Here is a 12,772-nt window from a genome sequence, read left to right as displayed (position 1 = left end):
CATTTCAGTTACATAAAAAAATGCAAATTTTATGTACTGTATAGCCTGTATAATAAATAAGTATGTAGTCCAATAAGTTTAAAATCCAGAAAGCTACACAACATGAGGTCGTTCATTTAGAAACACAAGTCCCACTTAAATTTCACACTCTTTTTTCTTAAAAATAATCAGATTTTCCTTGTTTTTTAATCATTTTTTCCTCGTTTTTTAATAATCAGATTTTTCCTCGTTATGGTTGTTTTTGCTTCCAGGTCACAAAAGCAGATGAAGAGAAGATGATGTAACTATTTGATCAAGTTGTGGCCCGTGATTGTTTGGGACCAATACATGTTGACAGGAAAAAATCAATCATAAAGTCTGTGTATTCATTACTGAAATGGCTATCAAAAATTATTTCGCATGACATCTTCATTCAGAATGATTTCAAGTATTATTTCATACCTGTCTATTAGTGCCATCATGGTGCATCACTGGTGCGGCTGATCCCAATACCCAACCAAGTATGACAGGAACTAAAGGTCTGTGGTTCAGATGAGGTGTGGGGACCTTCACCAGATGTGCCAGCAACTCAGATCTCAGGATCTGAGAATGTGTGCGGGACCCTGGAGGCAGCACCATCATACCAGCTGGTGAGTCTGTAGGAGGAGATGGAGTGGTGTTCCCGCTCGGACTCTGCTGCACAGGAGTAAAAAAAGGTGTCATCAGCTGCTCTGAGTGAAACAATCCCCTGACTGCGATATAAGGAAACTCCTTGGACCCCGTAACCAGGTCATGGTAAAGGGAGAGGAATAGATTGTTAGAGTCCAAATGGCTGCTGTTTAAAGGATGGTTCCTCAAGTTTGTGATGAAAATCTGACGTACGAACATCACCTGCGAGAAAACAAAAACAAGGATGCAGACTTCCTCGCGTTTGTGCTGTCACCTGACTTTGGTGGGGAAGGCCCAATCAGAAGACAGTGAGAGATGTGTGTCGTCAGTTTTCTTCAGGATTTCTATCAGATGTTGAAAGATGATGGTAACGGCATATAAATATCCCCCTTCTCTGGAAGTACTGCACTTGGGACCTGAGACTACTACTACTACTAATAATAATAATAATAATAATAACAACTACTGACCTCTCGCTCAGAAAAGAGAGCTGGCCACCTTCTTTTGAAATCGCCACTGAAAGGCTCATCTCACCAGGAATCTACTGATCTCTGCGATGCCTGTGATCTACACAGGTGACTTCGGAGTGCATTCCAAGTTTTAAAGGTGCATGGACAATTTAAATATGTGCATGGATAATGGTGTCTGCGGCAAAAGTTGCCATGGTTTGACCTGTAGCGCTTCAATAACTGAGATCTTCTAGTCTCTTGTGCTGCACACTCTTTCCACTTCCACATTCATGTTACTGAAATTGAAGCAAAACAAAAAGACACCATATCATTATATTACTTGTTACTTTAAATATCCTCATGGAGTGTAAAGACACACTCTGACCCCTCATTATGATGTTGCAGATGAATACTTCTAAACATTTAATGGTGATGGCATTTACTTAACACTATGTACGCATCACCAATGTGTGATGTGTGTTGATAAGCAATAGTGTGTGCATATAAATGATGGCATGTCTACGTGTTTGTGTGTGTGAATGGGTGGCTGTCGGTAGCTTGGAGTGGGATTTGTGACGGGAGATGTACGGTTCCAGGATGTAACGATATGGACATAAACAACTGTGGGATACTGTCTGTTCGTGATTTGGACAGGGGGAACAAACTGTGGCAGGATCAGCCTGATATTATTTGTATCCCACTGTAACTTTACTGTATAAAGAGCTAACATCTCCAAAATTTCAGGAGTAGTTAGTCATTATAAGAAGTGTTTGTGAACTAAAAATCAAGACTGTGGGGTGCTGTTTGTCCGTGATTTGGAAAGCCCAGAGCGTGCTCCCGATGCTGGGGAAACAAATTCTGCCGTGGATACTTACTTTGGCATCACTGTTGTGCAGGTGAAGCCAAAGACAAGATAGGCTTCATCATATTTTCTAGTCTTTGGCTTGGAAACATATTTGGCGTAACCCCCCCCCCCCCACACACACACACACACACAAAATTTGGGAACAACTGTGTTACTGGCTGGTTGTGGCCTATGAGGTGAGTCACATTCGCCCTAAGTAATGAATACATTTCATACAAATCATCTACTGATGGAAATGTTGGCAGTTCCATCCCTGGCTGCTCCAGTCTGTATCCCAAAGTATTCTTGGGCACAATACTGAACACAAGTTGAATGTGGGAAAGAAAGTCAGAGAAGGAAAACATTAGATAGAAAGCCCTTAGATGTAGGAAGGGTGCTTGTATGAATGTGTGCGAATGATGCATGTTGTATAAAGTGCTTTGAGTGCATGAGTAATGCTATATAAAAGTTCATTTTATAAAGCAGTTGCTTATTGCTATGTGATAGCCTCTAGCAGATTTGGAGGTAGACTCCAGGTGCCTTATTCGTGGTAAAACAAGAGACAGATTTATCTGTGAGGATTTTTCTTTTTTTACAAACTAGCTTCAAATGAATGAATATTAGTGAATAAAAATAAAATCAATAAACATTGTTAAACATTAACAAAAAAACAGCAGAGCTTGTTCTTTTTATTCTGTTATTTTATTACAATATAACATTACAAATAAATGATGTAGACTGTTTCAAAATGACTGGGGACTTTAAAGGCAAACAGCTAAAAAAAACAACCATCACAAACCATGCAAATGTATTCATTACAAACAAAAGTATTAGTTGGGACTGAAAAAATATGAAGCAAGTTTCGCTGCTGCTGTCAGCTGTTCGACTCAAATTGTACATTTGGACTTCACTAAAGAGAGAAATACTGTCACGTAAAGAGTTTCATTAGTTTCATCTAATAACTATTTAATTTAACAGAAAATACAAACAAAGAAACAAACAAAAAAAAAAAGACTGTCAAGAAAAGACAGATTTATAGATTTCACAGCCTCCCAGTTTGTGCCAGAAGATTGAAACCTTTCTGCTTCTGTAAACACCTCAGACAGGCCTGAGATTGTCAGAGATCCAATCAATCCTGCGAGGCTGATCTGGATCGAGAGCGAGACTTGGAGTGGGAGGCGGAGTGCTTGGCAGGGGACTTGGATGCCTCCTTGCTCGGGGGTGATTTGGAGGTATGTTTCTCTCCCCTACTCTCTGAACGGGACCTTGATCGGCTTCTTGACTTCTTACTGGACGACTTCTCCTTGGAACGACTCCGGGATTTGCGCGTGGCTTTGACTTTGGATGAGCTCTTGGAGCGAGACTTCCGAGTGCTGCTCTTGGAGGGACTGTGAGATTTGCGAGTGCCAGAACGAGACTTCTCTGGGGATTTAGAACGGGATTTCCTCTTGGATCTGGAATGCGACTTCCCCTCTGACCTGGAGCGAGATCGCCCTTTGCTGCGTGACCGAGACCTGCAACACACAGAGAGAGAGAGAAAGAGAGAGAGGAATAATTCGTCACTAACTTGGTCAGGTCCCTGCACACCATCAACTACCAGGTTTCAGGACTGAGATGTAGTAAACAATCATAGTAACTGGGTACTTTGGCTTTCTCTGACACCATATTTCCTTAATAACATGACAAAAACATGACTTCCTGCTGCTGAAAAGTTTAAAAAACTGAACAGATGAAGAAGCAGTCCACATGAAAATGACAAATGGGTTTGACGTCTTCGTCAAAGCGGAACCACTAAAATAAAACGGCTGCTGAAAAGACAAAAAGCTAAATGTGCTTAAAGCATGAGACAAAGCCATTCAAACGTAACTGACCGTGAGCGGGACCTGGACGAGCTTCTACTTCTGCGGCTGTGAGAGCGCCGTCTGCTACGAGACCTGTGGGTTCGAAAGTAAAAACAACAATCTGCTCACCACCAACATTACGTGTTAAGTTTAAAATAATCCTTAATTATCCTGAACAGCAATAACAGATAAAACATAAGAAAAGAAAAGTGAACAAACAATAAGCATGAAAACATTAAACTTCACTTACCTGGATCTGCTGCCAGAATATGAGCGTCGGCGGCGAGGTTTGTCTTCCACCAGACGAATCTTCCTTCCATTAATATCAGTGCCGTCCAGTTTTTCCAGAGCTCGTTTCATGTCTGAACGGGAACGAAATTCGATGACGCCCTCGTTGGCCCGTCCTTTATGAGCGTCAGCATAGGTTACTTCACCCGCCTGCCTCATAAAGTCCTATGACACAAATAAAAACACGACTCTGAAAATGACTGTGGCTAGTTGTGGATGACATGTGGCACGTTAGCTCTATCTACCACTGGACATTATTAAGCTGTTCCCACACAGGAAGCAATTCGCTTGTTGCACATCGATTTGAAGCTGAAGTTTGGTCGTTCGTGTAGCAGCCAATCAAATCTCAACACAGATTCATCCTGTAGGTGGTTAGGTCCAGGCTAATTTTTCTTTCTTGCAAGGGCAACTGCCATCCTCTGCTGACATGCAGAGGTGGTCAGGAAAAGGAGACACGAGATACAAAGTCTCACCTTAAGGTCCTGCCAGCTGCACCTGCTGGACAGGTTCTCCACAATGAGGCGGTGTTCAGTGCGAACAGGTGGCCCGTACTTATCCCTGCCGGTGCGATTCCAACTGCTGTAGCCTCCACCTTCAACAAAGACAGAGAGACTAACATTTCATTTAAGGCCAGAACACTTCAAAAAAAGGACTCCAAACTGGCCTAAAACGATTTACTAGATCACTGCAGACTGAACCTCTCTTGTTTTTGTTCTTAAACCTCCTTCAACTATTAATTATACCATCAACTAATACCTGTGAACCTGTCTTAATTGTGAAAGTGAAGGGGATTAAAGATGCCAGTGGTTTTTAGTATAAATCCCAGAGTCCTATTGATTTCTTTATATGTAGACAGGGATCGCTTAATTTAGCATTTAAAGAACAGAGAAAATGCGCAGCACCCTATGCCCTGTGGACAATGAATAAAAAACACTTTATTAAGAATTACACAGCAGTTCTTCTCCTTTAGTTGTATTTATTAAACAGCTAAAGATTTGCCTAAATATACAAAAAAAAAGGATTTTTTATTCTGTCCTTATAAGACACATCTAACGCCTCTTTTTTTCTCTTTATATACTGGGAATAATGTGATGCTTGATTCTTGCTGTTGAAGCTGTTTTAGAGTCTACAGTTTAAATATAAGGAAAGGCTCTTTCTAAATTTCTTATTTTCTAGTCTTACTGTACAATAAAATATGCCTTATTCTGAACTCTATCCACTTGAAACTCAATGACACAAACATGAAACCTACCAAACTCTTTTACTACAGAGTACAGGGAGCCAATTCACAGGCTCAAACGCGTGTTGGCTCGATCCTCTGCGACATGTCTTGCGTCAGTAAAACCAACAGGATTCCTCACCATCACCCTGGTCTATTGGAAAAGGGTGCTGTCATCACGGCTTCCGGTTATGTCAACCAATGGTCAAAGGGCAAAGGTCACACACACATTTCAAGGGAGAAAACCCAGGCCAAACAGGTCAGGCAGTCATCGTTACCCTCATTGGACTCGGACCCAGCCCGCAGTGGACTCTTTCAAATTGAAACATCAAGCACTGTGTTAATGTCGACTTCAAATTGAATACATCGTAGCTTCACAAGTCTTACCTTTTCTTTAATCACTGTTACTCATTGGATTTTAATACAGTTCTCTTTACACAAAGGCACAATGGATTTGAGTGCTAATGGGAATAGACGTGTAAATTAGCAATGTGTATGGCAGGGCATGTCACATGTGTACAGGCAGCTTCAGTGAAACTCATTTAATTCTTTGCTTCAAGAGTCAGTGCAAGTGTAGCTCACGTTAGTTAGCACAAACGTGTAAGAACCCCACGTCTGTATGACAATCATGCTTTGCTCTCAATCAGACGTGTTCAACTTACTACGTCCCCCATAGCCATATCCGTCTCTCCTGGGTCCACGGGCATGCTCGATAACGACCCGCTCTCCACAAAGTTCCTTTCCATTCAGCTCATACACAGCATCATCAGCATCTCGCATGTCCTCAAACTCGACAAAGCCGTACCTAAGAATCAGTGTGCAGGAGTCAAAACAATGGCAAACACTAGCCATTAATATCATTACCAATTAATGCAAATGATTCATAATTAACTCTAAAGACTGTCTAATACGGTAAACTTTTAATCAGCGGCTAAGAGAACTGCGTTCCAATTTAAAAATCCTGGTGCTCCTGTCAAACTTTACAAGCAAGGGAATAAAGGGATTTGGGAAGCTATGGCAATTAATTTAGGAATATTTCTGTACAGTTTATCATAGACTCTGACTCTATCTGATCTGATTTGGTAATTATATGCAATCTATTTCTCTAATACAGCAATTATCTGAAACTTACACTTAACTATTATATTTGTGCTCAGCAGCCTTTGTTTTGTAGGCATATAACCAAAATACAACCAGCTGGCAGCCAGCTGATAGAGTCCCCTTGTTTGCGCTCACTGACAAATTCTTATTTAAACTGATGATTGACCCTGTAGCGTTTCCCAAGCAACTAGTGTAATGTTAGCGAAGAAAAATTAGCTACAAGTACCAAAAGCAGAGCTTTGTAAAACTTAAATGACAAAAGACAGGACATTGTACCGCAAATTCAACTTTTAGCTGACATTAGCGCGGTTAGCACCGCACACTGTCCCTACTAGGGCATCAACTCTCGGGGTTAACATTAAAATAACATCAAGCTAGCTCACTAGCTAGCAGCTAAGAAAGATGAGACGGTCTTACCCATTTTTCAGGTCGATCTCTAATAACTTGCCATAGCCACTAAAAAACCTTTGAATATCTTTCTCTCGAACATGGTAGCTAAGTTTGCCAACATAGACCCGAGGCATGCCTGAAAAATATTGGGCAGAACAAGTTAAACACAACTTGTTTGGAGCTACACACAGGCCTAGGCGACGCTCGAGGTTAGACTTCCGGAAAAAAAACTTCAGAATAAAAGCTGACGAAAATGTATGCATGTACACACTTCAGTCTTGTGTGTGTGAAGCTTGTACATAAGACCTGTGCGGTACCTTCACACTGTACATGTCTCTTTTGACTTATGTGAATATTCAAGTCTTTGCCTTGATAAGGAGAATTTCCTGTAGGAATATGAATTAAGGATTGAATCGTGTTTATGTGTGAGAATGAAGGCATTTCTCAAACAAATGACAAGCGGAAAATACATTTATTAAAAAAAGAAAAAAAAACATGCTTTCATATATTAATTTTTAAATGTTTAGAATTCTTTTGCTAATCATATAATTAGATTATACAAATAAATTAGGGAACACATAAAGTATCCCTATAATTTGCTGGGCTCAGTGACTGGTTTCACTCTCAGGACACCCTCCTGGGTACATGAGGCAGCCAGCACCCCATCTCTTCTCCACATTCGGCCCTGCACCAGTCCCCTGCTGCTCCCTGTAGGGCACAAAACAGAAAGTCATTTCAGGAATGGACAAAAGGACAAGCAAAGCATAAACAAATACAAAGTCTTTGAAAGTTAGAACCAAATACACAACAATCATCATCACTGATGATGGTACCCAAAAATACTACTGTTACATTAATATTACTTAAGATAAGATAAGATTTTATTGGTTCCATGACGGGGAAATTTCAAGGTTCAAGGTTCTTTATTTGTCACATGCATAGTTATACTATGCATGGGGGTGGGGGTGGGGCGGTGGTTTAGTTTTTGCGTTACCTCAGCTCAGGTACAGATATCAGAAGGAAAATACAAAAAATACAAATAAAATAAAACAAATATAAAATAAGTAAGATAATACACAATATACAACGGTAGCATACACAGTGATTATGGATATGGTTGTGGAAATATGCAAGACATAAACTATATAGCTTAACATAACTATTCTACCACTACTATTCCTATGTAAGTAATAGATATCTATAAGTATAGATATCAGACAGAGACATCAGAGAAACACTTTTTTTTTTTTTTTTTTTTTTTTTTTTTACACAGTTTTAGTATTATAAATGATATGCACAGTTATTAGCTTTGGTAGTTATCAACATAATTAGACTAAAATACTTAAAACAAACACAAATGATGGATTATAAACACTGTAATGAGGATGGGAACAGATAACTCATGGGGTGTAACAATAGTTATGCACTGATGAACTGTGAGATTTAAAAAATGAAAGTCAGCTTGGTGGAATCAGTTTGCAGTGCCTGCTTGTTTCAATAATAAGACTCATGTTAGTCTACTTTGCATTAGTTTTCACATCAGGAAGTGATATTATATACAGATAGAACTGTATGTGCATGTGTGTAGCAATCATTTGTTAAGCCTTTTTTGCTGCAGGTAATTTTTAATCAGCTGTTTCTGCTGTACTTAAATGTCTAAAATTACATAGACACTCAAATGTGATAATGAGATTAATGAAATTAAACTAAACTAAAAGCAAGAGGGAAACAAACCCCAAAATCCTGAAACAAAAAAGAACTGAAATAAATGCATGAAGTGATTTTGGTCCAAATGACCAACACAACCAGTCTGAGTGTATGTGAACTGTGGTGTACTGGTGTATCTGATTTTTAGACTGTACCTGACTGTGTATCTTGTGTTTTTATTGTTAGATTGTAATGTTATATTGTTCTCAGCTTCTTAAATCGTACCTTTGCGATCTCTATATCTGCATCTATCTATCTCTCTCCCATTACAACAAATTATAACAAAGAAAAGCTAAAAACAATATTTAATCCAATAAAAATGAAACACATACCATGTGTTTCCAGGGACAGAAAAACAAAGGCTGCTTTTCAAACTAGTAAACGAGTTCAAGCTACTAGTTTGAATAATGCAGGACATACACTTAGGTAAGCACTTTGTTTCAAAATAAAAACAAAGTGCTTACCTAAGAAAACAGTGAAGCTGGAAACATGCCCGGTCATATTCTGATGTTAAAAACATATGCTTTACTGTGTTCTGCATTCGTTCTTGAGATGTGATCAACATACTGACCTGCCCATGGGCTCTCACACTCGTACAGCATCCACTCATCACTGCGGAACGTGCTGTGGAACCACATGGAGTGGTCGAGCGAGGCGGAGAACTTGGCCCTGTACTCTGGGTAAGGCAGCAGCACTGTGCCCAGCAGAGCAAAGTCTGACACATAAGCAGCAACGCAGCAGTGCAGCTTCATGTTACCTTCCCCTACGCAAACACACAACAAAAACAGCTTAGCATGTACCATACGTCTTACTCTGATCTCAAGCACGAGGCTCGATATCTTTGTTTATGGATCAATCTGGTATTACAAATGGTATTTTGGATCTGTATGCAGGGCAGGATGACAATGATATTTTACCAATATGTCCTCGTGCTCGCCCCCAAAACAGCCTTCTTGGTTGCTCTGGACCCAGTCTGTAAAAGTGTGCTGGGTTGACTGGTTTTATCTCAATGGGGACTTCATTAGCCAGCAGTTTTTTCAGGCCTTTCTTTGCCTCCTCTGCCAGGTCAGGTTTACTGCAAAACAACCCACAGACAGAGAGAAAACACAGTTATATGTTTGCTTTATTTATTCTAACTGCAGTTCTTTAGTAACGCATAATAGCAGTGTTAGCAAAACTGTTGTTTTAAACAATAATAATAAGTTTTACATTTTTTGATGTCTATGAACTTCAAGATTTTTTTACTTCAAAAATAAAATGCTTGTGTGGCCTCTCAATCTGGCCTGATTAATGATCCTAATCCATGAAGTTTGCATAATAAATAAAGTGAAGTTTTATATGATTATAACTAAAGTGAATACAAAAAACCCCACAGGGTACCTGAAACTAGACAGATGGATAATGACAAATTTAGCTGACTTTATAGCTGGACTGAGATATTAGTGTTGTAAACATCAGCTTAACCAACAGTTAAATCTAAGGCTACGTCCACACGTACACGGGTATTTTTGAAAACAGGGATTTTCTGTTTTCGTTTTAAAAAATAATCCCGTCCACACGTAAAGGCAGAAATGAAGAAAAATGCTGCTAGGAACATGCCAAAGCAACAGGTGGCGCTATATTCCTAACCGTGTAGAAATGTTGGCCAATCAGAAGTCTAGAAGCTTCGGTGGGAAAAAGTAAACAAAGCTGGGGCATAGAAGCAGAACCGAGTCGTATGTGTGGAGGGACAGTAACTGTGTGTGTGTGTGTGTGTGTGTAAGCATTTAAACACTGCAGAGAGTACAATTAACAGTATTGTAGAAATTCATTTCACCGAAACAATAACATGGCGCACACTGTGACGTCAAAAAATGCGCACACCTTTGACCCTGCATTTTCTGCGTTTTCTCCGTTTTTCTCGTCCAGACGTAAATGCAAAAACTGAGTTTTCAAAAATATCCACCCTGGCCGGAGTTTTTAAAAATCTCAGTTTTCAGTGACCAAAAACGCCGTTTACGTGTGGACGAAAGGTGCAAACGCATAGAAAAATCTGCGTTTTCAAAAATACCAGGGTACGTGTGGACGTAGCCTAAGTTTTAATCAGCTGATATGTGTCGTAGGAGAAACAACACAATCTGGACTTGTCAAAGTGAAAAAGCTCTTGTTAGCACTTCCTCTCAGCTCCTTACAGTACACGCTTGCAAATAAAGACACAATGCAGAGAAAAAACAGTGAAGCTGGAAACATGATTATAAAAAAGTTTTTTTTTTAAAACAGCAACTAAAGCGATCTGCAATAGTGTCTGCAAAAGTCAATGCTACCTGAGGTAATGGTGAATAAGTTCCTCCACAGTGAGGAGGTCTTCAGGCGGAGGGACCACTGGCATGGGGAACTGGTGCTGCAGGGGGCTGGGCTGCAGTGTTTGGAAGGAGGCTTGGCAGATTAGTATGGGCTGTCCATGCTGGATGGCCTTCACAGAGCGCACGGTGAAGCTGCGGCCGTCTCGCGTGCGGTCCACCTGGTAAAGCACCGGAACCTTTGGATCACCTGGAAAACACCAAGAACAGTAAAGTGCTATCATAACTGACTGAAAATGAAAACAGGTGCACATTTGCTTGTACAGGAAAAGAAGAGGAGATGAAGCTATTTAAGCCAATCTGTATGTTGTCTCTCTCTCTCTGTCTTTGCTGACTTCCAAATGGATTCTTTGTAATGTTATTCTTTGCACTGGAGCTTCTCCTGCTTTCAAATTTCAAATCATCACCGAGGAAGTTCAGCTCATCTTACCTGCTCGGACAAAGTAGCAGTGCAGAGAGTGGGCGTACAGGCTGTCGCTCACAGACTTGGCCGCAGCCACCAGGGCCTGGCCAACTATCTGACCTCCAAACAGACGCTGAGTGCGGGGCACCCAGTGGTGGGTCCCCCTGTGGGAACAGGGGATACACTGCTGAAAGGTAATCAGGCAAATGCTTATAAAAGGTGAACTGAACTTATCACAGTACGTAAAGGAAATTAGTGTTTGGTGGATTATTTTATTTATATACCATTTGAAATCCTGTTTATTTCCCCTTAAATGGTGCCACATTTGGATCTATCATCTTACACCTCTGTTGATGACAAGCCTTGCTTTTCCAGTGAGGGAGACACCGCCCCACACCATCACACTGCCTCCACCAAAAGCTGTTGCCCTATTGGTGCAGCAATCAGTGTAGTGTTCTCTACATCTTCTCCACACTTTGACCCTATGATCCCGTTGCTGTCGCAGAATATGAACTCATTGCTGAACATAACTTTCCTCCCAACACGTTCTCATCCCAATGTCTAACATACCGACGCAATGTGCCAAATCGTCGGCATGTTACGAGGCATGAGAGCCAAATATTCCACATAACAGGGAGCGCATCCCCTGTTATATGGAATTTGGCCTTAAATTTGGAGTTGGTACTAGGGCTCCATCCAGATAATGCAGCAGCTTGGTTTTGTGTAAAACAGGCTTGAAGTTGCCTTATGCATAATTTCCATAAAGTCCATAATTTCGTTGTACATGTACAATGACAACAAATGCCTATTCCATTGATTCCTAATCAGTCAAACGTGGCGTGCTTAGAGCAGACACCTGCTGACCGCTGTAGGAGGGTCCATGCTCACAGGTGCTGCTTGCTAATCAGGAGCCAATCAGGTCCCTGGTTGTCAACACCTGTGGTACCAGAAGCTCAAAAAGAGTCAGCAGCAGATAGAGAAGGTTTGGGAGGTCGCTGCCTACAATGACGTGTTTTAAGCATTACCTTCCTGTTGTATACCGAGCGGGGATCGGTGCACATCAAACAGCGAGCTGCAGTGGAAACTTACCGGTACAGGTCGACATCCAGCTTCTCCAGGTTTAAAACGCTGGTGACGAGGACGCTTTTCAGGTCCTGCTGATACTGAGAGTTACGGCTCTGCGAAACTTCATCTTGTTCTGATTTCAGTGCCTCATTAGCTTCCAGAATTTCGTTTTTATCGATTAAACCGCTACTTTCATGACTTCCGCCGAGTTCTTTCTCCGCCATGTTTGTTCGGAAACTTCTTCTACACCGTAAAAGGAAAAAATGGTGAAAAGTTCATAACTGCCACCTAGCGTTGGGACAAAATACAGACATTTACTGCTACCATTAAAGTACCAAAGTTTCTCAGCACTTGAATTAGATCCATTTATTTTGCACTTTTGCAAAGACACGGATCAGGTATAACATTATGAACGCCTGACTAATATTGTGTTGGTTCCCTTTTTTTGCCCTGACCCATCGAGGCACGGACTCCTCTA

The 12,772-nt window shown here is 40.8% G+C and overlaps 2 protein-coding genes across 3 annotated transcripts; both read right to left on the bottom strand.

Moving 5' to 3' along the window:
* Positions 1–2,627: 2,627 nt before the first annotated feature.
* On the bottom strand, positions 2,628–7,156 carry srsf6b (serine and arginine rich splicing factor 6b). 2 transcript variants are annotated; one of them, XM_035911766.2, is made up of 6 exons: positions 6,808–7,156; positions 5,952–6,094; positions 4,544–4,665; positions 4,033–4,235; positions 3,813–3,875; positions 2,628–3,455 (listed from the first exon to the last, which is right to left on the bottom strand). In XM_035911766.2, the coding sequence occupies exons 1-6, from the start codon at positions 7,041–7,043 to the stop codon at positions 3,071–3,073; spliced, it is 1,152 nt and encodes a 383-aa protein (XP_035767659.2). In that variant the 5' UTR covers positions 7,044–7,156; the 3' UTR covers positions 2,628–3,070. The 2 variants fall into 2 exon arrangements, with proteins under 2 accessions (XP_035767659.2, XP_006800234.2); XM_006800171.3 differs by having other exon boundaries at positions 4,544–4,662.
* Positions 7,157–7,246: 90 nt separating this feature from the next.
* acot8 (acyl-CoA thioesterase 8) lies at positions 7,247–12,555 on the bottom strand. The gene is made up of 6 exons (XM_006800172.3): positions 12,319–12,555; positions 11,257–11,393; positions 10,791–11,016; positions 9,405–9,562; positions 9,059–9,250; positions 7,247–7,488 (listed from the first exon to the last, which is right to left on the bottom strand). The coding sequence occupies exons 1-6, from the start codon at positions 12,516–12,518 to the stop codon at positions 7,370–7,372; spliced, it is 1,032 nt and encodes a 343-aa protein (XP_006800235.1). The 5' UTR covers positions 12,519–12,555; the 3' UTR covers positions 7,247–7,369.
* Between the last annotated feature and the right edge of the window lie 217 nt (positions 12,556–12,772).

The sequence above is a fragment of the Neolamprologus brichardi genome, chromosome 5 (assembly GCF_056152115.1).
Source record: "Neolamprologus brichardi isolate AB-2024 chromosome 5, ASM5615211v1, whole genome shotgun sequence".
NCBI lineage: Eukaryota > Metazoa > Chordata > Actinopteri > Cichliformes > Cichlidae > Neolamprologus > Neolamprologus brichardi.
The sequence above is the reverse complement of the archived record's forward strand: the minus strand, read 5'-3'. Positions and strand labels throughout refer to the sequence as shown.

Excerpts from the sequence above, each read along its gene's own strand:
- srsf6b (XM_035911766.2), bottom strand. The coding sequence starts at position 7,043 with ATGCATACATTTTCGTCAGCTTTTATTCTGAAGTTTTTTTTCCGGAAG. Across the intron at positions 4,666-5,951 it reads ATATGGCTATGGGGGACGTA|AAGGTGGAGGCTACAGCAGT; the intron begins GTAAGTTGAACA and ends CTGTCTTTGTTG. Across the intron at positions 4,236-4,543 it reads GCAGCTGGCAGGACCTTAAG|GACTTTATGAGGCAGGCGGG; the intron begins GTGAGACTTTGT and ends TTTGTGTCATAG.
- acot8 (XM_006800172.3), bottom strand. The coding sequence starts at position 12,518 with ATGGCGGAGAAAGAACTCGGCGGAAGTCATGAAAGTAGCGGTTTAATC. Across the intron at positions 11,017-11,256 it reads CTGCTACTTTGTCCGAGCAG|GTGATCCAAAGGTTCCGGTG; the intron begins GTAAGATGAGCT and ends GGTGTTTTCCAG. Across the intron at positions 9,251-9,404 it reads GCGAGCACGAGGACATATTG|GGGAAGGTAACATGAAGCTG; the intron begins GTAAAATATCAT and ends GTGTTTGCGTAG.